Below are 24,636 nucleotides of genomic sequence, written 5' to 3'. Positions count from 1 at the left end.
CAGGAGGCCGCCTCCGCACACGCGGAGCCGGGGCGGGCCCGCGCCGCTCGCTCCCGCCGCCGTCTCCGCCTCCTTCCCCGCGGCGCTGGCGCCTGGCCCGTCCTCCCGTGCCGGCGTGCGGGTAAGTGGCACCCCCCTCCCCGGCTCCTGCCTGGCGGCGGGCGGAGGCGCGCCCTCCCCCGGCAGCCGCGGCCGCCCCGAGCTCCTCGGCGGGTGGGAGCCGCGGCCTCCGCGGTGGGGCCGGCTCCCAGCTCCCGCTCCCAGCCCGGGCGGCCGGGGGGGCGGGCTCGGCCTTAGCGCAACTTTCCCCCACGCTTGCGCCGGGCTTTCCCCGGCCCGCTGCGGGGCTCTGGCGGCGGCCGCGTGGTGCCGGAACCCCAGGGGCAGCCCTTTTCTCCCGCCCTTCCCCGTCCTCCCGCCTGCCCCAGCCCCTCTCGCCCTGCCCCGGGCAGCCTCGGGGCTGGCAGCGGCAGAGCCGGGCCGCGGGATCCGCCGCCGCTGCCCCGACCCGGCCCTCCCGGAGCGCTGCTTGCCGCGGCTGCCCGGCCCGACATCGCCGCGTAGGGGCCGAGCCGCTGCCGCCTTCCCGGGCCCCACGGCCGGCAGAGGCTCCCCGCTCCCGGGCGGGTTCCCCGCTGCCTCCTGCCCCCGGCCGGGGGGGCTGCCTTCGGGCGCTGCTGTATCATCGTGCCCTCTCCTCGGTCGCCTTCGTAATCCGATCTACCTCGTCTCATGAGAAACCAGCTTCTTACCCGTGCTCCTGCTCTTTTATTTATTCTTCTAAGTAGGAAGTAGCCTGTGTGCCTGCCTGACAGGTACCTCGCCAGAAGTAATCACGCAGCATTTCTTGCTGGGAAGAATCAAGCCCTTTATTTGAAGAAGTAAATCCAGTCTCTGCTAAAAGATGGTCTCTGTTTAAATTGCTGCAGGGTTGCTGTTTATGCAGATTTTGGCTTTTATGGAAACACCTGTTTGCTAGTAAAAGGACCAAGATGGTTGAGCAGCTGTCAAAAAAATAAGAGGCACCTTTCACAATTCTGCACAAGTGAGACAGTGTGTGCCCCACTCACTTCAGCTTGCTCTGTCAAGTAATTATCTTGCAGAAATTTTTCCAGGTGATGGCCACCATTTGGCACAGGATAGTACTTTGTTGTATGTGAGTCATTCCTCTGCTGTGAGAATAGGCCCTGTCTGGCAACTTTGGAGTATTTGTAGCCAACATTGAATTATTCTAACAGTTTGGGTCATTGAGTAACTAAGTATTACATTTTATTTTAAAAGTATTTTATTTTAGAAACACGAGACTTGTCTTGTTACCTTCTTTGTCAGGTGTCTTAGAGGCTTTTGCTGTGCCGTGTGGTGTTCTGTTCGCCATGTGAAAACATTCACAAGCTGTCTAGAGGCCTTTTCCACAACAGTGCTTTATAACCCACGCTCTGTAAATTTGAGAACACAGAAGAATCTGGAAATGCTGGTAAATTGCTTCTCTTGCCTATGATTTTTTTTCTTTTTAAAGAAGGATTTTATGTACTTTCATTTTTATTTGAGGGCAAACTGAAATTGGTGCTTTCTGCTTGAAGGTACATTAATTTGCTAATTGTTCTCTTTCTTCTGCATGTGTTATGTCACTCTTCAGGCATCACATACACTTTTTTTGTAAGTGTCTCCTTATTTCCCTTCTGTCCATTCTTTTTTCTAGCGTCCGCTTTCAGTTCTTTGTTTGAGCAAAACATTTCAAGTGTTTCTAAAGCAGTTGTGCCTGCTCTTATACAACTGCTGAGGCCTGGGTTCAGAGGTGGCCTGTTTCTGTAATGATCAGATGTTTTCATAGCAAGTTTTTTTTTTTTGCCTAAAACTTTCTCAAAGAGTTAGTTTTCCTCTGTTTTTCAGATCTGAAGGTACTGGTTCTGCTGACACAAAGGTTGCAGCTCAAGTTGCCAGGGAAGAGTCAGAGCTCTGCTCCGCCAGCGTGAGTACTCGTGTTGTTCTTGGAGATCGTTTCCCTTCCTGAAATTTTTGTTGTTTTGTTTGTCACACTCATTCAATGATTTTGTTATCTCATCCCTCTTATCTTTTGGTCTGAATTGCTGCCGCTTTGAGTCTTGTGTGGGCTTGTATGTGTTAGAAAAGATGAAGGTACAAAAGGAAGAGATGAGATTTCAGGTTCGGGGGAATTGAACCATCTGCTCTCAATCCTTGCAAGTCGGAATCTTGGTAGAACAAGGAATAGTCGAGAGTGGTCATGTTTAACAGAAGGCTTGGGAACAAAAAGTTTCTTATACACTAAATAGCTATCGACAGTAGAGCCTGTGTGCACAGGGCTGAATGCAGCTGTGGTAAGAGTTGGCAAGAGTGATGATGGTGGTAAATGTTTGGTGTAGTATTGAATCCTGCTCTTCTGTAGCCTAACATGCATGCCGCCTTGGGTGGGTATTAAGTCCCCTTAATAACTCCCTTCTCTCTTCCCAAATACATATTGTTTCTACCTATACAAAAATCTTTACTTGATGTTGAACTTTAAAATGCAGAAAGTTACATGGTTTTCCTGAACTGTTGCAGGGCACAGAGTCCTTGGAGTGAAGAGACTATGTATTGATACTGCTCTTAAGCAGACGGGAAGTAAGCCATTCTTGTTCCTCAGGGCTTTCTATCCTACACTGTGCCTTAAACATGGAAACTGTAGAAATGAATAGTCTATCCTTGAAACGTCCTCACTCTGAGGATGATGTGGCTAATGCAGATGAAATTAAAAGACAGAAGACCTCAGAGAAGTCAGAGACAGGGAACGACTCTGGGCAGAGCATTGAGACTGTAACAGAACAACCTGACAAATCTCTGCTTGAGGACACGAAAAAAGAAATAATCCCCCATGAGGAAAGTGAGGAGCAGGAAGACGAGGAACTAGACGACAGTGATGAAGATGGAGATCCAGAGAGCTTTGCAGACATGATGAAGCATGGACTGACAGAAAGCGATGTTGGCATAACTAAGTTCGTTAGCTCTCATAAAGGGTTTTCTGGAATCTTAAAAGAGAGGTAATTCTTTATCTTGTTATGTATATATTAATTCCTTGTGTTAAGCAGTTCTCCGTTTTGGTTTTCTGACTCGAGGATGCAACTGGATTATGTGCAGCCACTTGGGAGGTTCATGACTTTCTTTTCCTAGTGCTGAGACTGAAAGAACGGTTTAATTTGGGACTTTAATAGGTTGTTGTGTTTTGCTTTTATTTTTCCTCTTCTTTCCTGTCAAATGGAGCTCTGAAGAAAGAAGCTGTGTATGGGTAGAAATACATGATTACCCTGACCTTTGGCCGTTCGTCTTTCTGTCTGGCAGCAGCATACAGCTTAAAACCTTATGCAGTACATCCATCTTTTGTACTGCTCTTCAGTGGTAATACAAGATGCGCTGGAGAATGGTATCGAAACCATTCCTCTTTGGTTCTCCTTTTCCTTTCCCTGAATTTTTTGTGCTAATGTCTTTAAACGTGTTTATTGTCAGATGGTTCATTAGGCTTTAAATTATAGTCTGATCGGTTGTAATGTCATTTACAAAACATAAAAGGAAATGTTATAACCCAGGATGTGGAATTTTACACTATGTATTTAATAAGATGTTTGGGTTTTAGTAGCTTTTTTTAATGAAACTTCTAGGTTTTTTTTTAATTAAATAACATCTCTGAATAAAACAGAAGCCAAATACAAAAACTCACTGAAGTGAGAGTCGTTGTTGCCCTGACTTACCAAAGCAGTTAAGGATGCTTCGTTTACACACCAAATTGTCCCTGTTTTTAAGTACTGGCTTCACCTATAGATCGTTTTACATAATAAAGTGATATTATGTACATAATAGGAAAAAAAAAGTGATATTAAGTACATATTATGTATGTATTTAATCCTTATATGCAGCATTAAGCAGCTGCCATAATCCTTTACTGGGGAACACAGTCTGTGCTGGACCTCCTTCTGGGAAATCTGCCAGTTTTGAGCCGAGGTGGCCAGAGGTAGCTGGGAGGTAGAAACATTCGTGGGCTCATGGTTTTTCTTTGATCCTATTTTATAACACCTGTCATTAATTTACTCCTGGTGTTTGGTGGTGGCAGCCACTAGCGTGTCTAGACAGCTACAGATAATAAGAGAGAGGACACAACGCTGCTCAGGAAGGTGTTCTACCAATATGATGTATGGCAAACAGGGGCTTGGGGGAACCGCAATAGAAAGTTTTGGTGAAGTTTCCTTCATCTTTCAACATTCATAGACTACAATTTTTTTTTCTTTTTTTTTTTTTCTTTTACAAGTGGATGCTACTTAAAAATCATTTAGCAATTGCAACATAGACTGTCTGTGTTCTGTTAAGGTCAGGGTGTTTTTATTATTGGACATAATGACTTGATCAAAAGCGTCACAGTCGAATTCTTCATTGCTATCACAGAATATGCAGAATAACTGTTTACTTGAAAGGTGTTCTCTGTAACTGAATGTATGTAACAGAGCTGAATTTGTCCCCTTTCCTTAAAGAGTGATTCACAGGCACTTCATTCTGCAGGTTATTTGAAGTGACAGAGTTAATGTATTTGTGTTCACCTCGTAGCAAAGCAGTAGATTCTTAATTGTCAGTAATGACTGGGATTGAGGATACGCATTACTAATCTTTGCAAGCTAGTGAGAAAATGACTCAGTATAACTACAGCAGGTGTTTGGTTATCTGCAAAGAAGTCTGCTGTGTTTAGATATGACAGGCTTCCTTCTGTGTTCTCATGGTATCCTTCTGAGGGGTGAGAACAGGTACAGCTTTCTCATGGTTGGCGGGTTTTTTACGTGAATTAAATTAATTGAATTCAGAATTCCTGAATGAATTCTGATAAGAAACAGCTTCGTGGGAAAGGACTTTATGTGATTTGGGATTTCTATTTTTTTTATTACAATTTTAATGGGTGTTTCTTCCTATCAGATACTCGGACTTTGTTGTTCATGAAATAGGCAAAGATGGACGTGTGAGCCATTTAGATGACTTTTCTGTTCCAGTGGATGATGAGGTAAATTTTGAGGTAAAGATTTGGTAATGGCTATGCTCCTTAAGCAAAAACATTAAAAAAGCTGAAAGTTGTTCCATGAGGGTTATTGCTTGTTCTGTCTTTTCCACCCCCTCAAATATGTATTAGGACCCATCAGAAGAAACGTTTACAGTTTTGTCAGATGAAGACAAGCAGCGTTTAGAGGAGCTCCAGCTTCTTAAGAATAAGGAAACTAGTGTTGCCATAGAGGTAAAATTATTAAATGATATGAAGTTCGGGGGAGGGAGGAGGATGAGAGAGTGAGTGAGTAGAAGGTATGTGTTTTCTTGTGCACGTAAGGTGTAAGAGCAGTTTGAGCATGATGCAGCGGGTAATACCAGAATGTTTCGTTTAGTGTTCAATTCTGTAAAGCCTTACAGATACACTCAAAATTCATGACCGTGAGTTGCCATTTTGATTTCAGTGGTACTGTACACATGAATTCACATACACATCTTAATTTCTGTCATGTTAAAATTTTCTTGCAGTAATTTTGTTTTCTGTCTAGTAGTAATTTATAGGATAATTATATAAGAAGGATTAAATAAAACATCCATCCTGATGAAGGAGTATTTTCAAGGTCAGTGTTTAGTGATTTAATAGAAAAGAAGATAAATATGCTCTTCTGTAACAAGAAAAATAAGAAGGTACAAAATGAAATTAAAACTTGGTATTTTTAAACATCAAAATATTCTGTATATTAGAAGAATAACTGTTGAGCTAAATTTGGGACAAAGAGATGAGTAGGATTAAATCTGGTAATTTCAAATAAGCATTCACACATTAAATAATCTTATCTAGCCTTTTTTTTCCTTTAATGCATATAGAAAAACTTAGTTTTGCTAGAGTTTTCAGTAGAAGGGGAAATCTTAGTAGGCACAGAAGAGAAAAATAAATCTTGAGAATTGTCTTTTATGAGTGTTCAGTCTGGGATTTATAGCAGAGTTCTTTATTGTTTTTCAAGCTAATTTTAATGAGTAGGCCAGACTTTTAAAAGTATACCTATTTGTTACTTTAGTGTGATTTGGTAGGTTTTCTTTAAGCCTGCAAAATTTAACTCTGAGAAAATCCCTCCCCTTTAGTGTTGCTTTATTTGGTTTCTGCATGTGCGTGTATTAACACAGGTAATTGAAGACACCAAAGAAAAAAGAACAGTTATCCATCAGGCTGTGAAGTCCTTGTTTCCTGGACTGGAGACTAAAACAGAAGATCGAGATGGAAAAAAATACATTATTGCTTATCATGCTGCTGGGAAAAAAGCACTGGCAAGTGAGTTTCAGTGTCACAGCAGTTGGGTAAAGTAAATGCTGAAATTATCCCCAAAATAAAAATCGTTAGTAAGTACTTCAGGTAGAGCTTACCTCCTAATGTAGTCTGGCTTTGCTTTTTCTTCTTTGCAACTGATGCTGTGCATCTAAAACTACTAGGAACACAGGAGTACCTAATTTAAATTACTACTTGGGTTTTTTTTTTTTTTCAAATCATTCATCAAACAGAAACATGTTAGAAGGGAGAGGATCTTTTGCTATTCAGTGGGTATAGGCAAAATAGGGACTTTATTGTCAGTATTGTTTGAACTTAGCTTTCACGAACTTACCTGGATGTGTGCATTGTGGAAGTAAGAGCTGAAATGCATACATTACATTGACAGTCAGTGTAATCTTGGCTGTTTGAGAATCCATGACAAAATTCTCAATGACTTGAACAGAGACAAGCACCTTTTTTCTTCTCAGAGTTATAGATTTGTATAAACATAATATATTTGCCATGATCTTAAAGGCTGCTTCTGCTTCCAAAGCTATTTATATTTGCAGAAATTTGTCTTTATTCATTATAAATCACAGTTACTATTCTGGAATAATCAAAGTAATGAAGAATTTTCAAAATGAAGTATTATCCACCTTAATCTTGCCAAATACAGATTTGGTCTACGTTTTTTAATGTTACTACAAACTTGTTGCTACTCTAAGTAGCTACTACAGTAGCTACTGTAAGTAGAGGATTGTCTACATGCAGAATGTTGCACATTTAAGAAAGGTATTAAGGTTTGGTTTGGCTTAAACTGATTGCTTTCCTATGACACTTCATCCTACTACAAATGACAATATGTAAACCTAGCCCTTTTATTCCTTTAAAGATGAAGGAGATGGAGAAAGGATAAGGAGATAACATAAAATTGGAAATAGCACTATCTCCACATTCAATTTATTTATTATTTTTTAAGGTTTGTTCTAAGCAAATATGGGAATGTTGTACTTTTATTGGTACAGTTATAATGTGTTATGTATCTTGTTTAACCATGTTCAGAAAACTTGTATGTTTGCATGCTTTATGCATGGAGTATGTATACTTACCAGCACAAAATTCTCCTCAGCCAGTTTTGTCTTCTGTTGGTTTGTAATGGTTTTACCTCCACCTTTGTCTTCTGCTGCTTCTATTCTTTAACCATTGTTACAGTCAAGTGGTTGTTATTAAGCTGACCAGTCTGATTTAAGAGATACTGTGTAAAAGAATTTAAGTATTTGAAATATGCTGAAAAGAACTTAGTTATGTGTCTCTAGGATTCAAACATTATCTGGAGCACCATCTTGTGATGCAGGGCAGCACCATGTATTTAAACCTGGATTACTAAATTGTGGTTCTACAAACACCTGTGCACGTTGGTGGAAACGTGTGCAGCTTCAGTGAGTGTGTGTAAATGCTTATGAATGTCGGATTTAAGAGTGCAAGAGTCAGGATTATATTTTTCTTTCGTATTTATATAGCCATGAACACATCTTAGTCCTGAGTGGGTTCCCCAGGCAAGAAACATCTCAAAGTGTAGAATATTTGAATATTAGCTGTGATACCTGATGACTTTTGTTGATAACGTAAAAGGTTACCAAATCCTAAAATCTGAAATTAGAAGGTGCTTTCTGTCTATAGTAAGTTTACACCCAAAATACTTAAAATACCGCCTTACTAAATTGTCAGTAAACTGCTGTTTCATCGTTGTCCACAAATGAAGTTTGTTGCATCTCCAATTGAAGCTTTCCATATGTTCACTGTTTGCCTCTGCACGATTCCATTGCATAACTGTCTAAATTGCTGTCATCCACCACCTAACTGTTGGATGCTCCCTAAAGCATAAACAATCCCATAACCATAAACCTGCATGTTCACCTCTAAAAACCCTTCGACAGTCTAAAAATTAAATGCTACTCTCTTGTGCTCTTTATGCTATGCATTGGGACAGAGGTCAGAACTGCAACAGGTAAGAGATGTTGACATTTCATGCTAACAAAATGAAATGCCAACCATTATGACCTCCTAAATAGCGAAACAACTGGCCAAACTAGTGACAATTAATTCTTTAAAAAACCCTACACATAAGTAATGCTTAAAATTCCCTGAAAGAACCAAGAATTGGGCTTGTGCTGCCTCTTTTTCTTAGTGCAGTATAGGCAGTAGTCATTCAGTGCAGAGGAAGCCTGTCTGTAATAAATGATGTGAATTACCAGTTTTGACAATACTGTTTGACATCTATGGTAATTTTTCCATTGATTTCATTAAGCCAGGTCTTTGTCCTTCAGCCTTGTATTTCAGACACCACTATCTGTATTTAGACAACTTTAAAAGTATATCTCATACATCCTGGTATTAAAAAAGGGCTTCCAGCCCTTGAGTTGTAGCAAAAGGTTTGGAAAAGGGGCTTGGAAATACGATTTTACTGTCAAAAATGTAACCTGACTCTGAAACATAGCAGTAAGGACTGCAAACTGTCCCTCTGGTCCATCTACACAGTTGAATAGTTTGAAGTATTGGGTGAGGAATAGGCACATGGCTGTGATGCCCAAAGCATGAGGAGCCCGTTGGTATATATAGTATCTATAGAGTCCTTTTTAGTCTAGCCCAGATTGCGTCTCACTTTGTGAAGGGTGTTGAAATTACTGTGTGCAAGATGAATTAGTTAAATTTAAAGAACGATTCCAGCTGGAGAAGACTTTCCTTGTCTATCACGCTCCGTCTTCCTCTCTTGCCTTCTAATTACGGAGTTCGTAATGAAGGACCTTGCTCTTCAAGCTTTATTCAGAGTTTCATTGACTGTGTTTAAGAGCAGTGGTGGCTCAGAAGGGAGACCAGCAGGAGCTTGAGGTCTTCTAACAGGCTTTGGACCATACCGCTCAGTTTAGGTCCTAGGAAACTCCATAGCAGGGGCTTTGCTTAGAAACTGATGGTACAGGTCAAGTATTGCTGTAATTTTTAAGTGACTAAAAACTAAGTGTTTAGTATTTTATACTGTAACATCCAAAATTGTTTTTGCGGAAGTGTGTGTATGGATGGCAGCTTCTCAAAAAAAGTAAGAAGAATTCTCTTTTACCAGAAACTTTCCTGAAAGTTAAACGTTTGCTGTCTGTGGGGGATATGTGGGCTTTATTAAACTAACGTGAAGAAAAAGAGCAAAATTTCCCAAGAACTTCCTTCCTGCATTGGCGTTTATGTACTGGAATAGGGCTGGCTTTTTCAGTTAGCTTTTGCTGTTACGAAAGACGCTTAAACCTTTTTTTGTACAAAACCAGGAACGTCTGCTTGGTGGCTGCCAAGAGATGAGGGACTTCTTATTTAAAACAAAACAAATCCTTAGCTTTGTTCTTACAAAACAAAGAATTGATGAACAAAGCACCTCAAAATCTGTTGCTAAACCTGTGTAGACTCAGTCCCCCTTCCCTGTAGTGCCATCAACAGAGAATGATCATAAAAGGAAAGTCTTACTTCCGGAGGCTTTTGTGTGCAACAGAAGCTTGACAAATGCATTGACAGTTTTCTTCCCTCTCCAGAAAAATGCCGAATAATTGTACAGAATTGTAAATCAGTTGTTAGTCTGCAGGAGATGGAGTTATCTCGCCCTCTGGCCTTCTCTAAACGCTGCACGGTATCTGGCTGGAGTGATTTGTTAATGTCTCTGTTGTGCCAGATCTCTCCCCTGCCCCCGTAGGACTTTTAAAAAACTTCACCTTATACTAATTTTTTGTGAGTATACTTTTTTTTTAGTATACTTTATTTTTTTACTTCTTTGTGGAGATACAGCCCATGCTTTTGCATGACACACAGAAAAAATCCTACAGAAATTAAGAATATGTTAGTACTATAAATAATAATAATAATAATTGTAGTCTTTCCACAAACAGGGCTCCAGTGGTCCTCATCTGTTATTACAGATGGCACTAGGTGAAATGCTGAGTGGCTTTTATTGCTGAAAGTCAGCATAATTATAATGTTTTTGAGAAATCCAATCAGGTAATATGTCAGTTGAACAATTAGGGTATATTTTTAGATAATTTCATGACAAAAGAACTGTTGCTGTTTCATTCAAGATTTTCTAGGTGACAGAATTTTCAATGTACTTTGCAGCTTTTCCTGTCAGTAATTCACTTTTTTTTTAAAGCAGAGGAAAATTAGCAGAAATTGACTCTTGCATATTTGTTTTAAATGTAGCTGCAATGGCAAAGTTATTTGAATTTTAAAAACTTACACTTTACGGATTTTTAACCTTTTGTTTTTAAAGATCCAAGAAAACACTCTTGGCCAAAATCTAGGGGAAGTTACTGCCACTTCGTACTGTACAAGGAGAACAAGGATACTATGGATGCCATTAATGTCCTGTCCAAATTTTTAAGGTAAGGCTGTGTTCTGCCAGCCTGGCTAGCGTGCAGTCCTCCCCCGACGTGTTTCATGTTGCTGTAAATGTTATGCTTCAGAATTATGTAAGAGCAACACGAGTAATTACTATTGCCTAATTTCTAGCCGGTGTGTGGTTTTGCGGTGTGGGTTTTTTTTGTCTGTTTGTTTGTTTTTTAAAAAGTAAGTTATTTTAGAATATCAGGTTTTAAACTTGTAAGTTTTGGAAGGAGGCGAGAATGCAACAAAATGATCCCAAGAAATTTAAAAGACTGTACTCTACTACTTCAATGGAAAAAGGTCCACAATTGATGTTGACTGATCTGAGAAAGGCTTGGCAGCTCAAAGCCTCGATGTGCGTAACCTGAATTAAAAACCAGTTTTCTCCCAGCGTGTGAATATATGCAAGTATGTTATGAACCTGTCAGATATTGTTGTGATAATATGCTGATCAGTTCTTAAGCAGTTACAGTTGATAAACTGTTGTTCCATGTATTAATCTCTCCATGGCAACACAGGCTTAGTTCTTTTCACTCCATCAAGTGCAGCAACAAAAAGATTTGCCAAAGGCGTGATGTGAACACAGTGAATTGCAGAGGAAGGACTATTTTAAAATTGGGTCACTTCAGTGATTTACTTGTAGAGAAACTTACCCACTTCTCCCCTCCTTTTCCCTTCCCCCTTCCTGTCCAAAAGTAAATGTTTGTAATCTAGACTCTAACCAGTATACTACTAGTATTTGTATTTGAGAACAGAATGGTGGAGAGAACAGTTTGGCAGAAAAACGTATGTAATGACAATCCTGCTACCCCCTAGTGCCCGTAGCTGGAATAACTGGCAATATTCCCTGTGTAACACAGGTTGTAGAGTACAAAGTGGAAAGGAAATTTTCCTCTCAAGGAAAGAAAAGGATCAAATTTCAAATTATCTTCTCATATTCTCACATAGTGTGCATGCATGGTATTCAAACGGACATGTTATTTGAAGTTTAAGGAAGAAATAGATGTGGTTTTTTTTTTTTTTTTTAGTGAAACTAGTGGTTGCATGTTTGTGCATTGAGTGGATGCGTGTAAAGAAGTACTTCAAAGCTTATATTCTGAAAGCACAGCTGTGGTAAAAATGAATCTGTCTACATAGAATTACTTATAGATGAGATTAGAAGATGTCACATGTCAAATTGTAGGGTAGTTCTGGGGAATATATTTATATTTTCTATTTGTAATAGAGAAGATTAATAATTCTACATAATTATGCTGATGATTATGTTTGACCTATGGCTATTTTAATATACATAATATCTGTTTCTGCTGCTTTTAAGAGTGAAGCCAAACATATTTTCCTACATGGGAACTAAAGATAAAAGGGCTATAACGGTTCAAGAGATCGCTGTTCTTAGGTAAGTGAAAGTATACTGGAGTATTTGCGCTCCTACTGTGATAGCTTGAATATCTCGCTAAATACCTTGATGACTCAGAGTGCATGTGTGTCCTGGTTTGAGGTAAAACAGAACCAATTTTCTGATTTGTAATTTTACTTTTTAGCTGGGCCTCTTCTAACTGACTGAAGTCTGAAATTAAGAGCGTATTGTTCAGAAACTGTTCACTCTGAGTGATAAGACCTGGTTATACCAAGGAATGGTGTGCACAGAGGCTCTTGCTTATCCTTATTGCTATAACAACCAAGGGCAGCTCACTTCGCTGCTTGCCCCGTTAGAGGGTCGGAAGCGGAGAAGCGTAGAGGGGTCCCACCTGCAGGGAGGAGCAGACGGGACAGGAGACCCAAAACTGACCAACAGGGTATTCCATCCCATGTGCATCACGCTCAGTATAAAAGCTGAGGGATCAAAGGGGCAAGGCTGCTCTGGCTCGCTTTTTCTTCAATGGCCGACGTCTGAGGAGGACCCTGTCTGTTCGTCTGCCTTTGATCGCAATCCAAGCATTCCTGACTCCAGTTCTGGAATTCAGCTCCTGTCTGTCGCTGACTCCAGTCTGGGACTTTCCCTGTGTCTGCTGATGACGCGATCGTCATCCTGGGAGCTGGATACAGTTTTGTATCTATTGTATACTTTTTTCTTTAATTTTTATTATTCTATTCTATTATTATTTACTATTTTCTTATTTATTATTATTTTCATTAAAGTAGTTCTGTTCTTTTTCTAAACTCGTAAATCTCCTTATCTCTTCCACTCCTCTCTGAGGAGAAGGGGGGGGAGGGCCATCTGTTGTTCTGATTGGCCAATCCGGCCAAAACCATGACAATGTGACACAAATGGTCCTGATCTTAATGAAGATGCTATAATCCTTTTTTATTTCATGGTGATTGCTAGTATTTTTAGTCAGTGGTGCTCTGAATCATAGGCTGGATACATGCATTTGGCTGAAGCAGGGCGACAAATTGCCTATGTGCTCTTATGCTGCATGGCTGCTGTGCAACAGCAGAAAAACAGAATAACACAGTGAAAATTATGCCCTGTTTCCTTCCTGACTTTAGTTTCCGCCTTCCTCCAGCTGGAATCCTATTTTCTTTCTCAAACTGAACTCTCTGAACAGCTCCCAAGAAGGCTAACCATAACCACTGCCGTTCCTCATCTGTGAGTAGCCAGAAGGGGCAAAAAATGATGAGGAATTTTTCCTGCCTTAAGCTATTCCCTTAAGTCACCTTCTAAGAGAAAATAAATTTATTTTGTCATATTCCAAGATAATTACATGGTTTCTGGGCACCTGAAATTAGTGTCACATCTGTAACTGAGAATGATGGATGCCTCGAAGTTATATATCACCATATCTGTTTAGCTAGCTGGAATATTCTGCCTGGACTACTATTTACAACTCTTCGAAAACCACGCTACTCAAGTGAGGAATTCCAAGGTTTGAGAGCCAGAAATTTGATAAAATCCTTGTTAAAAGGAGGGTGTTCACTACTTAATTGTTCATATCTTTCCTCCTAGTGGTTTGCGTGTGCATACGTTTGCATATATAAAAGCAATTATTAATTTGTGAATTGTGAGAAGCCCCAGGTTCTCACTGCTGCAGGGCAGGTTTGCAAAGTGATGATCATTAACCAAACTTGTGGTGTAGCCATCTCAGGTGCTGCTCCGTTTACTTTTAGTGTGATCACATTTAACGTTGTGTGCAAGAGCTTTGGTGTGTTGTAAGCATTGATTGGGGGGGAACTTACTGATTTGCGGTGCCTATTCAGTAGTGACACAGTACCTGGCTCCCCTGCGCAGCCTTGGAGGAGGATGGTGCAGGAGAGGAGGCATTACCATTTATCAGCCCACACTGAGCCGAGTACGCTGGCCGTGCTACTTGATAAGCTTGTCCACCCTGGGATAAATTTTAGCAGAAGTGTCAAAGAGCAGCTCAGCGATGCAGAGAACAGGGTGTGCTTCCAGAAGTACTAGCGACAAAAATGGCAGATATCAGCGACAGATTGGACTTCATCTGCACTAAGCTTACCCAGTGGCTAATTACTTAACTCTGAGTTCATGATTGTGCTAACTGGAGGGTATTCATGGTGTAGTTACTCAAATAAAGCAGAATTCAGCTTGTGGGATACAGTATACATCGATATTGCAACATACTTTTTTTGAGTGCATGCTGTAACACAGGCGTGAAAAGACAGAACTAACAGTCTTTGTTACGGTATAAATTTTCTCTTGTATGAGTAGCCTTAAGAATTACCAGTTCTTTTCTTTTAGCTATTCGTTAAACTACTTTGAAGAGGCAACAGTAGAAAATTGGGGAAACTGGACTCACTGCATTTTGTTTTGAAGTGCCGGCATTTCTGTATTTATGTAATTATCTACTTTTCTAAGCACAGGTTGGTCACTGTTGTCTATTTCTTTTTAGAATCACTGCACAAAGACTTGCTCATTTGAATAAATGTTTGATGAACTTCAAATTAGGAAATTTCAGTTACAAGAACCATCCACTGAAATTAGGAGAACTGCAAGGAAACCATTTCACTGTTGTTCTCAGGTAATGTTAGTATGCATTTAGAAGTTCTGTTAGATTTTTGTTTTTTTTTTTCTTTAAATAGATAAGACACATCAGTGCATCTTGTGTTAGGAAAAAGAAGAAAAGTCCTTCTATTGGCAGGACTCTGTTGAATTTGATATGTGATATGTAATGTTGATGTTGAGCTTTATTATGGGGATCACAAAATAGTGTAAGCTCTTAATAATATATCTATAACTTTTTTTTTAATGCTAGAAACATAACAGGAACTGATGACCAGATAGAGCAAGCAATGCACTCCCTCAGAGAAATTGGATTCATTAATTACTACGGAATGCAAAGATTTGGAACCACAGCTGTTCCTACATATCAAATTGGGAGGTATGTTTTGCTTTCATCCCCCCCCCTTCTTTTATTATTGTTTTGTTTTATTTTATTTTATTTTATTTTTATCCCTCTATAACTTCTAAGGTATTTTGGGGAACTTTTTTCTAGCATATTGCATGTGCCAGCTTTAATTTTAGATTCAAGAAAGAACTTGTTTCAGGCCTGGCTTCAACAGGTATCTTGCATAATACCACTACTTCTAATATTGCATAAATCTAAACACTTATACTTCTTTTTTTTTTTTTATATAAGTTGGCTAAATCTCCTTAAAATGTATTTAGTCAGTTCTTAATACACTTCCCTGTTTGAATCTTAGAGCTATTCTACAGAACAATTGGAATGAAGTAATGGATTTGATATTAAAACCACGACCAGGAGGTAAGGGCTGAAAAACGATACATTAAGGGTTTCTGTCTCTTCCTCCCCCAAGAATCGTATGTTCAGGAAAAACACTTTTAGATTCTTTTAATCTGAAAGGATGTTTTGTGAGGACAGCTTTGCATATGTAAAACTTGAGCCAGTTTAGCAATGGACAAGCAGTCCTCAGACTCTCTGCCTTTCTGCTTCTCTGTCCTTGCTGTGCAGTTTCTTGCAGCAGGAGTGGAAAGAGATGGAATACTTACACACAAGCCTGCTCAGATTCCACGTGGAGCCTTCCACTATTCTGTCATTCTGCTAATCTGTGTAATTACCATGACTAAACTTGAATTTTTCAACTGTTCTAACAAAGGGCAAGATGGATGTTTTTTTCATGTGTAGTTAAAATATTTTTATTTTGCATCCTTGTTCTAGCTGAAAAGGGATACTTAGTAAAATGCAGAGAAGAATGGGCAAAGACTAAAGATCCAGCAGCAGCCCTCAAGAAACTACCTGTAAAAAGGTGCGTGGAAGGACAGCTTCTACGCGGACTCTTAAAGTATGGAATGAAGAACATAATCTCTGCATTCGGCATAGTGAGTGTAAAAGTGGTGTGGGGTATTTGAATAAACGCTCTTTTGATGGTGTCATGATGAATTTGGAATAGACTCATAGATACTTGATGAGTAGAAGGTTATGTGTAAAATCTTTACGTTTATCCAGCCTTTTTGCTTGAAGTAGTGCTGCATGGTAACTGATGACATCTGTAATTAATGTATGCATAATGAGCTTTCCGATTTATACAACAGTCTCTGGTACGCTGGAAGCAATACAGTTATACTTAGTAACCATGTATAAGACAGATCTGAGAATTGTGCAAAAGTTCATTATCACAGTTTTTCTCTTGCTTTAAAAGTATGAATCAAGCTGATAGTGTGCTAATGAGTCAGCTTGGCATAGAGGTGGTGGGTTTGCTGTCATTTTCAAGTACTGTAATCAAGATCAAGTCTTCGGAGAAAATACCTCATCACCAGCAAACTACTGGGCCTATTGTAGGAGCTGAGGAATAATTTCTTGTTTGTGAAGAAGATAATTAGCATAATACTGTGCTTTCACATCTGCAGAGTTTACTTAAGATTTCGTGAGGCTGAGCGTGAATTTAGTGTTTTGTAATAGCCCCATGTGTTTGAGCTGTTGAATGAAGAAAAAAATTTAAAAAAGCTTTTTTTTAATTTAAGCACAGGATTTTTTTTTTTTGTGCATATTTCAAACATATAAAAGCACTATTTCTTCACGTACCTTTTTCCCAAATAATGAACTAAACCCAAATCTGTATACCAAGAAATTGTGTTAGTCTTTTGCTAGAGTAGGTAACATTTCAAATATATGCCTTTTTGGTTATGATTCAGAGAAAAAACTAAAAATACAACTTTATAATGTTTCACTTTTTTTTTTATTTACTTCTAGATACCAAGAAATAATCGTTTAATGTATATTCATAGCTACCAGAGTTATGTGTGGAATAATATGGTGAGCAAGAGAATAGAGGAATACGGGCTTAGAGCTGTACCAGGAGATCTCACACTTAAAGGAGGTAAAATCAGACAAACAAAAAGCCGGCCGGGCTCTGTAGTTCAGATTCCTAGGAAAACAAAGCACATATCTGTTTATGTGATACTGTATATGTGTTCTCTTTTCCCTCTCACCCATTTTGGTTCAGTGATTTCTGAATCCATTGGCCAGTTTTAGTCAAATTTTACAAGGAATGGGAAGTTACATAATATGCTTCCATGGCCTGTTAGTTTGCTTGTTTTTCCAAATAGCTGGATAGGGAAGAGAGACTGTGAAGGACTGATTGTTCTCAAAAGTGAACTCAAACCTAGATGAGCTATGGAGGACTATGGAAGTATGTGATGAATGTTTTAACCACAGAAGTTTTTGTTTGCATTAGTATCTTGTAAAGCAGAGACTCCCCTCAGTTAAAACTTTCTTCACTTGGATTTGCTCTGGCATTTACCTGGGCTGAGAATCAAGTGGTTAATTTTAAATTTAGCTAATGTTAACTGTCACAGGCATCCATGCTGGTAACTCTTCATTTTCTGTCCTGATTGTAGCCACTGCTGTTCATATCGAAGAAGGAGATGTTGATAACTACACTATCCACGATGTAGTGATGCCATTGCCTGGATTTGATGTTATTTATCCAAAGCATAAAAGTAAGTCTGACTGATAACTGACGTACTCAGTCTGAAAATGTAAGTCTGCTTTAATCCTGTTCTTAAAAGGAAGATTAGATCTATGCAACCTTGGTGACCATTAAAAAAATGCACTATTTCAGAGCTCTGATACATTGCTGTCAGCCTCTCCCATTGTGATAATAATAGTCTGCATTGTAGTTTGTTTCATTTAGCATAAATCTGTTTCAGATTTATTTTTAGTTAGTAGCTTTTCCAAAGCAAGAAATTTTTTACTGAGGCACAAGGGGAAAAAAAGGGTGAAATGTTAGTTGAAAAGTGTATGCATTTAATTTTTAAATTAGAAAACAAACCAAACTTCTAGAACTTGGAACCCAAGCAAACACCTGAAGTTAGGAAAAAGATCCGTTTGTTTAAATATTGAGCAAAACAAATATTTAAAAAAAAAAAAACAAAAACAAAAAAACCAACAACATATCTTTCATCTCCTGTATGTCAAGTGCATTGGATGTAAATTGTTTTTAATGGAATAGGCTGAGTGGTCTATAATTATCTGCATGCAACATGATGTTATTATAAAGGAATAGAGTTGTAGAATCATTTTGGTTGGACAGGACCTCAGAAGGCCATCTGGTCCAACCTTTGGTCAAAGCAAGGTTAGTGCTTTATTCAAGTCAGCTTGCTCAAGGCTTTGTCCTGTCAGGTCTGAAACTTTCAAGAACAAAGAGTCTCTAAGTTCTCCTCTAAGTCTTCTCTAAGCTAAAAAAGTCCCGTTCTCTCAGACTCTCCTCACAGGGCATGTTCTACAAGCCCTGGCCATTGGGGTTGTCCTCCATTGGACTCATTCAAGTTTATCAGCATCGCTTTGTACTGGACACGCTATTCCAAGTGCAGTCTTATGAATGCCCAGCAAAGGGCAGTAATTGTTTTTCTTGGAGTAGCTTCTGACTAAGCTTCTGTTGCTATTAGCTTTTGTTGCTGCCAAGGCACTCCGTTAATTCTCCTTTCCACTGGGAGTCCCAGGTGACTGTCAGCAGAGTTGCTCCCTAGCCTGTACCATTAGAGGTAATTACTCTCAGGTACAGGACTTTGTCTCTGCTGAATTTCATGAGGTTCTTCTTGGCCCATTCTTCTAGCCTGCCGAGGTCCCTCTGAATAGCAGTCCTGCCTTTGGGCATATCAGCTGCCACCCTAGCTTGATTTCATCCACAAGCTTGTTGGGATGAATTCCAGCTCATCCACTTATGCTGATAAATGTATTTAACAGGACACATCCCAGTTCCTTGAGGAACTCTGCTTGTGTCGCGGTTTTTGCCAAATTGGCCAATGGCTGGCGACAGATGCTTCCCCCCGCCGCCCCCAGCCTCTCGTACACAGAGGGGAGGAGGAGAGATAAAGAGATTTACGAGTTTAGAAGAAACTAAACTACTTCAATGAAATATTAATAATAAAATGGAAAATAGTGAAATGGATACAGTATATACAGAACCATATTAAGCTCCCAGGATGACGTCACCGGCAGGCACTGGAGAAGTCCCAGACTGGACTCAGTGACGGGTGGGAACTGGATTCCAGAGCTGGAGTCAGGAACCCACGGATCGGGATCAAAGGCAGATGAACAGACAGGGTCCTCCTTGGACGTCAACCATTGAAAGAAGAGCAGTTGACCCTTTGATCCCTCAGCTTTTATGCTGAGGATGGGGCAGATGGGATGGAATACCCCTGTCGGTCAATTTTGGGTCACCTGTCCTGTCTGCTCCTCCCTGCAGGTGGGACCCCTCTACACTTTTCCGCTTCTGACCCTCCAACGGGGCAAATGACGAAATAAGCTGACCTTGGTTGTTATAGCAATAAGTATAAGCAAGAGCCTCTTGCGTACCCTTCCTAGCACAAATTGTCTTATCACTCTGAGTGAACCGTTTTAGACACAACATGCTGTTAATTTCAGAGAGTGAGAAGAGGCCTAGCTAAGAAATAAAATTACTGAACAGAAAGTTCATTCTGTTTTACCTCAAACCAGGACAGCTTGCAATGAGCTTCTAGGTGGAGCTCAAACCAGTAATGACTACCCTTTGAGACAACGAGCCAGACAGTTCTTTACCCATCTAGCGGTCCACCCACTGTAATGTTCTAACCTTGGATACAAGGATGCTGTGGGAACACATCAACAGCCTTGCTAAAGGCAAGGTAGGCAATAGTCACTGCTCTCTCCTCATCCACAGATGTAATAACTGCATCACAGTAGGCAGTAAGGTTGGTGGGCTTTTTGTTTCTTTTCCTTTTTCCCCCTTTGGTAAAACCGTGCTCGCTATTGTTTTCATAGTGTGCCCAGAAACATATTCCAGGAGGATTAGCTCCAGGTTTTTTCCTAGGGACCAAAGTGAGCCTGACTGTTCTGTAATTCTCTAGATCATCCTTCTTGCCCTTTCTGAAGACGGGTGCTACACTTGGTTTTCTGCAGTCACCTGGGACCTTCCCAGATCTCCACAATTTTTCAGAGATGGTAGAGAAAAGCCTTACCATGACATGACCCTGCTTTCTCTTCCTGTATCTTCTTCCACTACTGGTAGTCCCTCTCTTTCCTGAGAAGGACTTGCCCTGGGAGACCTTGCTGGTCAAGACTGAGGCAAAGGAGGCCCGTCTCTAGACCAGCTGCCCCATTTAGCAGCAGGCTTTACTTCTCGTATTCTTTTATTCCTGATGTTGCAGTTTTGACTCTTGTTGCTCTTGATGTCTGTTGCTGATTTCAACCATAGCTGAGCTTTGGCTTTCCTAACACCATCATCCCTACGTGCCTAGACAATGTTTGTGTGCTCCTCCTTTGTAGCCATCCCTAGCTTTTACCTACATATGAGCTTAGGCATGAGTTCCCTACTTAGCCAAACCAGTCTCCCAATAGACACGCTTGTTTTCCTCAACATTTGGTTGAACTGCTGTTGTACATGGCTGTCCTTAAAAGGCCAGTCAGGTCTCTTGAAACTCTCTGCCTGTCAGAGCTAAGTCCCAGAGCTGGGATCCCATTTATCACCCATCTCTGAAACTCTTGGAAGGTAAAGATCTGTTTTTGAAGAGGGGTGGCACTGAATCACTTTGAGTTAAAAGATTGGAAAGAAAAGCTGCTATTTTTTACATTCAGTGTACTTATACTGGGATTTGCCCACAGTAAGCCTAACTTACACCTGTTTAAAATTTCCAACTGCATGAAGTTTATGCACTAGAAATCAAAGGTGCCAGACAGCATTTTAGCTGCAGTATATTCTTGTATTTCCATTGCCTTCCCTCTCTTCCCCAGGTGTGCATGCACACACCCTTATTTAAGGAAACAAGACTGTAATAGAATTACTACTCCTGTTGGTGGTGTACTTAAAGGTCCTGGCTAATTTCTTCAGAGGGCTCCCTTCACTCATTTCACTCTGCTGCTTTTTCAAAAATAGAGCAATGGGTAGTCTGACCCGTTGTATTTTTCCTCCATATACCTGATATTAGTCTTGTGAACTCAGATAACTGGAAAGCATGTATGAGATGCCAATGAAATGCCAATAAAATATTTTGTAAATTTTGTTTTCAGCTGAAATTTTGGTTTGTTAAGATTTTTTTCTTGGTTACTGCCTCTACTGATCAGGTTGTAGTAGCAAACATTTTTTTAATAAGATTCATAATAAGTAATTTAAACTTCTGTGTAACATTTATCCCATATATGCTGCAAACTAGTAAATATAAGGGAATGAATGATCCATGAAAACGGGCTGTTTCAATAGGCTGCACTATGTGCTCTCCTAATAAGTATTTTCCTCTCTTGCAGTTGGCGAGGCCTACAAGGAAATGCTAGTAGCTGACAATCTCGATATCAACAACATGAGGCATAAGATCAGAGATTATTCACTTTCTGGAGCCTACAGAAAGATTATCATTCGACCTCAGAATGTCAATTGGTAAGTAGGAGGATCAAGGAAATTATACTTGAATTGACAGCACAGAGTATATGTGGGATGACTAAGTACGAGAACCATTAGATTGACCCACGGGACATACGTGTAGACTGAAGCATAGGGAGGGAGGAATCTCTCTGCATTTCCCTCGTGGTTTTTTTTTGCAGTTGAACCGTAGCCTTATTTCTTCCTTGGTCCTCTGGTTCTGTGATGTAAGAGTGTCAAGACATCTGCCTAGTTGTTCCACTCCTTGCAAGGGCTTGCCCGTACACTTCACAGATAATTAAGTTGAAACCATGATAGATAATATTAAAAACAGGTTTTTTTTTTAGTCTTGCTGTGAGAAAGTTGCTCTCCAATTACCTATCTGTCAATCAGTAAGATTTGTATCACTTAAACCTACTAAATCACTGTTGTTAGAGATACAATCTAGTTGTCATATGGCAACTGAATAAATACCTTTTAAACAGGTGTTTAAATGTACAAATGTGCAACTGTGTCCTGTACAAATAGGCAGGACTTCATCACTGATGCATAGAAAAAAATATAGAGGATTTAAGAGGGAGACAAAAAATACAAATGTTTACACTTCATTTTATTTAGCAATGGTTTAAAGCTTATCTGCTTCCCAGTTACTTTTTCAGCCTTGTCATTACATATGGAATTTCTGTTCAGTGACTGGCAGAAAGTAGAATATGTAATTAAGCCCTTTCAAAATGAAGGCCCCTCACCCCCCCAAATATTCTTAAAGTTGACGCTGTTCTTCCCATAATTTCATAAACTATACTTCTTGTATAGCTGGAAATCCTGACAGACCATTAGAGAAAGCAGATGAGTTACACAAAGCAACTTCTCACTTACTTACTTTTTTTTTTTTTATATAATCTTGGATCAAACAGAGCTGAGTCTTCTACATAAAGCTTTATCGGTTATTGCACCATAAATGCCGCCTTACCTTATTTTATTAGAAAATCAATTCCGTTTCAGTTGTAACTGCCAAATGGGCATAGTAATAGTAAATAATATTATAAAAAAAAATAACAATTTATAGAAAATAGTAATATATAATTTTTATTCTAAATAACTAAAAATAATAATTAAAAAATCTTATCTACATTATAAAGGGAGGTTGTTGCATATGATGATCCCAGAATCCCGTTATTTACTACGGATTTGGATAAGCTGGAAGGAAAACCATTACCAGTTCTTCCTACAGGTAAGGAAGGATTTTTCTGCTGATGTTTGCAAAATAGAAGTTTGGTCTGTCTATTGCTTTGAACCGACACATATTGAAAGGTCTTTTAAGGAAGAGCTTTCATTTAACTAGACTGTTAAGCAATTGTATTAAAGATATCCAAAGTTAGCTGTCTAATTAAGGACCCTTATTTCTCAAGAGTGCCAGCAATTCTGCCAGCAGTCTGTATTGACAGTTACATTTTCTTATAGACATCTGTAAAATCGAGTAAATGCTTAGCAATAAACGTGCATGAAGCAGGTATTCATGAAGATAGAATTAAGCCACACTTGTCTGTGTGCTTGAGCATGTATTATTTGTGCTGAACATAAGGGACTACTCAAATTCTTAACAGAATTCAATGGATTGGTTTTTTTTAAAACTCTAGTCACAACGTCTTTTGACTCTACCTTCCACAAAAAGTGAAGGGAGACTAGGAATTCCATTTTGAAAAACCATAAGTTTGGCTTGGTTTTGAAAGAAAACCCCCAAAACACCACTTCCCTGCTGAGAGAAAATGTTAAAAAGAAGTTGCTTTATAAAATTAAATATAAATTATAAGATTTATAAAATTTATAAAATGGATAAATGGATTGCAAATGGGAGGGTGGTGATGGTGGTTTTGTTTTATGGGTTGGGAAGGGTTGGTCATGGAAAATTTTAGTCCAGTTTAAATAGCATCCAGAATAAGCATTACTTACTGCCCTTAACAGCTTTTTTTTTTTTTTTTTTTTTTTTTGCTTTGTGTCTCCTCTTACGCTTTATGATAGATGGTAAATTCAGGGCACTAAAGATGGAGTTCTCCCTTCCCCCATCCACTTATGCTACCATGGCGATTCGAGAAGTTTTGAAAATGGACACAAGCATAAAAAACCAGACACAACTGAATACTACCTGGTTACGCTGAACAAACTGCAAAAATGATTTGATTTTAACATATGTAAAGTGTTTTCATATTTACATGTTCTGTACAAATCTTTAAAGATTGGTAGTAAGAGATTTGTATTTTTTTAAGTTTTTATTAGTGCTAGCATTTAACTTCAGTAGTCATTTGCAAGATGGTGACTGAAATATAATATAGATCTTAGTGACTGGTGCTTTTTAATGAATAAGTTGCTTGGGCTGTAACATGGTTGCATCTTTAAGAAATGGGCTTGTAATAATTTCAGACCTGGAAGAATGTTTACCTTCCTTTTTTCTGGGGGCGGCAAGCACTGAATGTTTTTGTGAGTTCAGCACACCTTGAAGTCCCTTCAAATACATTAAATTGCAGCTTAGGAAAATGAATTACAACGAAATTTAAGGTATTATTGAACACTTGTATTGCAGGAGGGTTTGCTGGTACCGCTTGCGCTGATGCTGTTAGCAAGGCTTTCTATGGGCTGTAAAGATGTACAGCTGTTTTAATTAGTTCATCTTTTTATTGAGAAAAGACTTTTGCTTTACTAACACATGTACCAAAGAATGGGTACTAACAATAAATTAACCTGAAAGCCTAAGCGTTTATCAGTAACTACTTCCTTTACACATTTCATGTATCCATTGCTGTCAGCAAAAAATATATTGTAAAACGGTTCTCAAAAGGCACTCTTCAGCCTGTTTCCAAACCAAATAAAAAGCTTGCGTTGCTAAAATCCTGTCAGCAGAAGCTGTGGGATGCCGCGGTGTCTGGAAGCCTCCTCCCGCCCGTGAAGTACCTCGGCTGAAGCGGCGGCCCGAGCGGCACCAAGCGCTGGAGGCTCCTCAACCAGCGGGACTGCGGTTTCCGCACAGAATCTGCTGCTCGCCCGGCCCAGGCCAGCGTTGCCTAAGGCGAGCCGCCGGCCGCCCGGGGCGGTGTGAGGGGCCGGCGGATCCCAGCGGCCGG

The 24,636-nt window shown here is 39.7% G+C and overlaps 1 protein-coding gene across 5 annotated transcripts; it reads left to right on the top strand.

Moving 5' to 3' along the window:
• Positions 1-24,566, top strand: PUS7 (pseudouridine synthase 7). 5 transcript variants are annotated; one of them, XM_054209976.1, is made up of 18 exons: positions 1-121; positions 1,330-1,474; positions 1,891-1,969; positions 2,560-3,035; positions 4,948-5,044; positions 5,159-5,260; positions 6,175-6,319; positions 10,596-10,707; positions 12,027-12,104; positions 14,560-14,688; positions 14,923-15,048; positions 15,371-15,432; positions 15,847-16,007; positions 16,879-17,005; positions 17,526-17,627; positions 21,409-21,538; positions 22,660-22,751; positions 23,540-24,566. In XM_054209976.1, the coding sequence occupies exons 4-18, from the start codon at positions 2,671-2,673 to the stop codon at positions 23,674-23,676; spliced, it is 1,965 nt and encodes a 654-aa protein (XP_054065951.1). In that variant the 5' UTR covers positions 1-121; positions 1,330-1,474; positions 1,891-1,969; positions 2,560-2,670; the 3' UTR covers positions 23,677-24,566. The 5 variants fall into 5 exon arrangements, with proteins under 5 accessions (XP_054065951.1, XP_054065968.1, XP_054065941.1 ...); XM_054209966.1 differs by lacking the exon at positions 1-121 and adding an exon at positions 641-815; XM_054210002.1 differs by lacking the exon at positions 1-121 and adding an exon at positions 642-815 and having other exon boundaries at positions 4,948-5,032.
• Positions 24,567-24,636: the final 70 nt, after the last annotated feature.

The sequence above is a fragment of the Rissa tridactyla genome, chromosome 1 (genome assembly GCF_028500815.1).
Source record: "Rissa tridactyla isolate bRisTri1 chromosome 1, bRisTri1.patW.cur.20221130, whole genome shotgun sequence".
In the NCBI taxonomy this organism is placed as follows: domain Eukaryota; kingdom Metazoa; phylum Chordata; class Aves; order Charadriiformes; family Laridae; genus Rissa; species Rissa tridactyla.
Note: the sequence above shows the minus strand (reverse complement) of the source record. Positions and strands in the feature narration are given on the sequence as shown.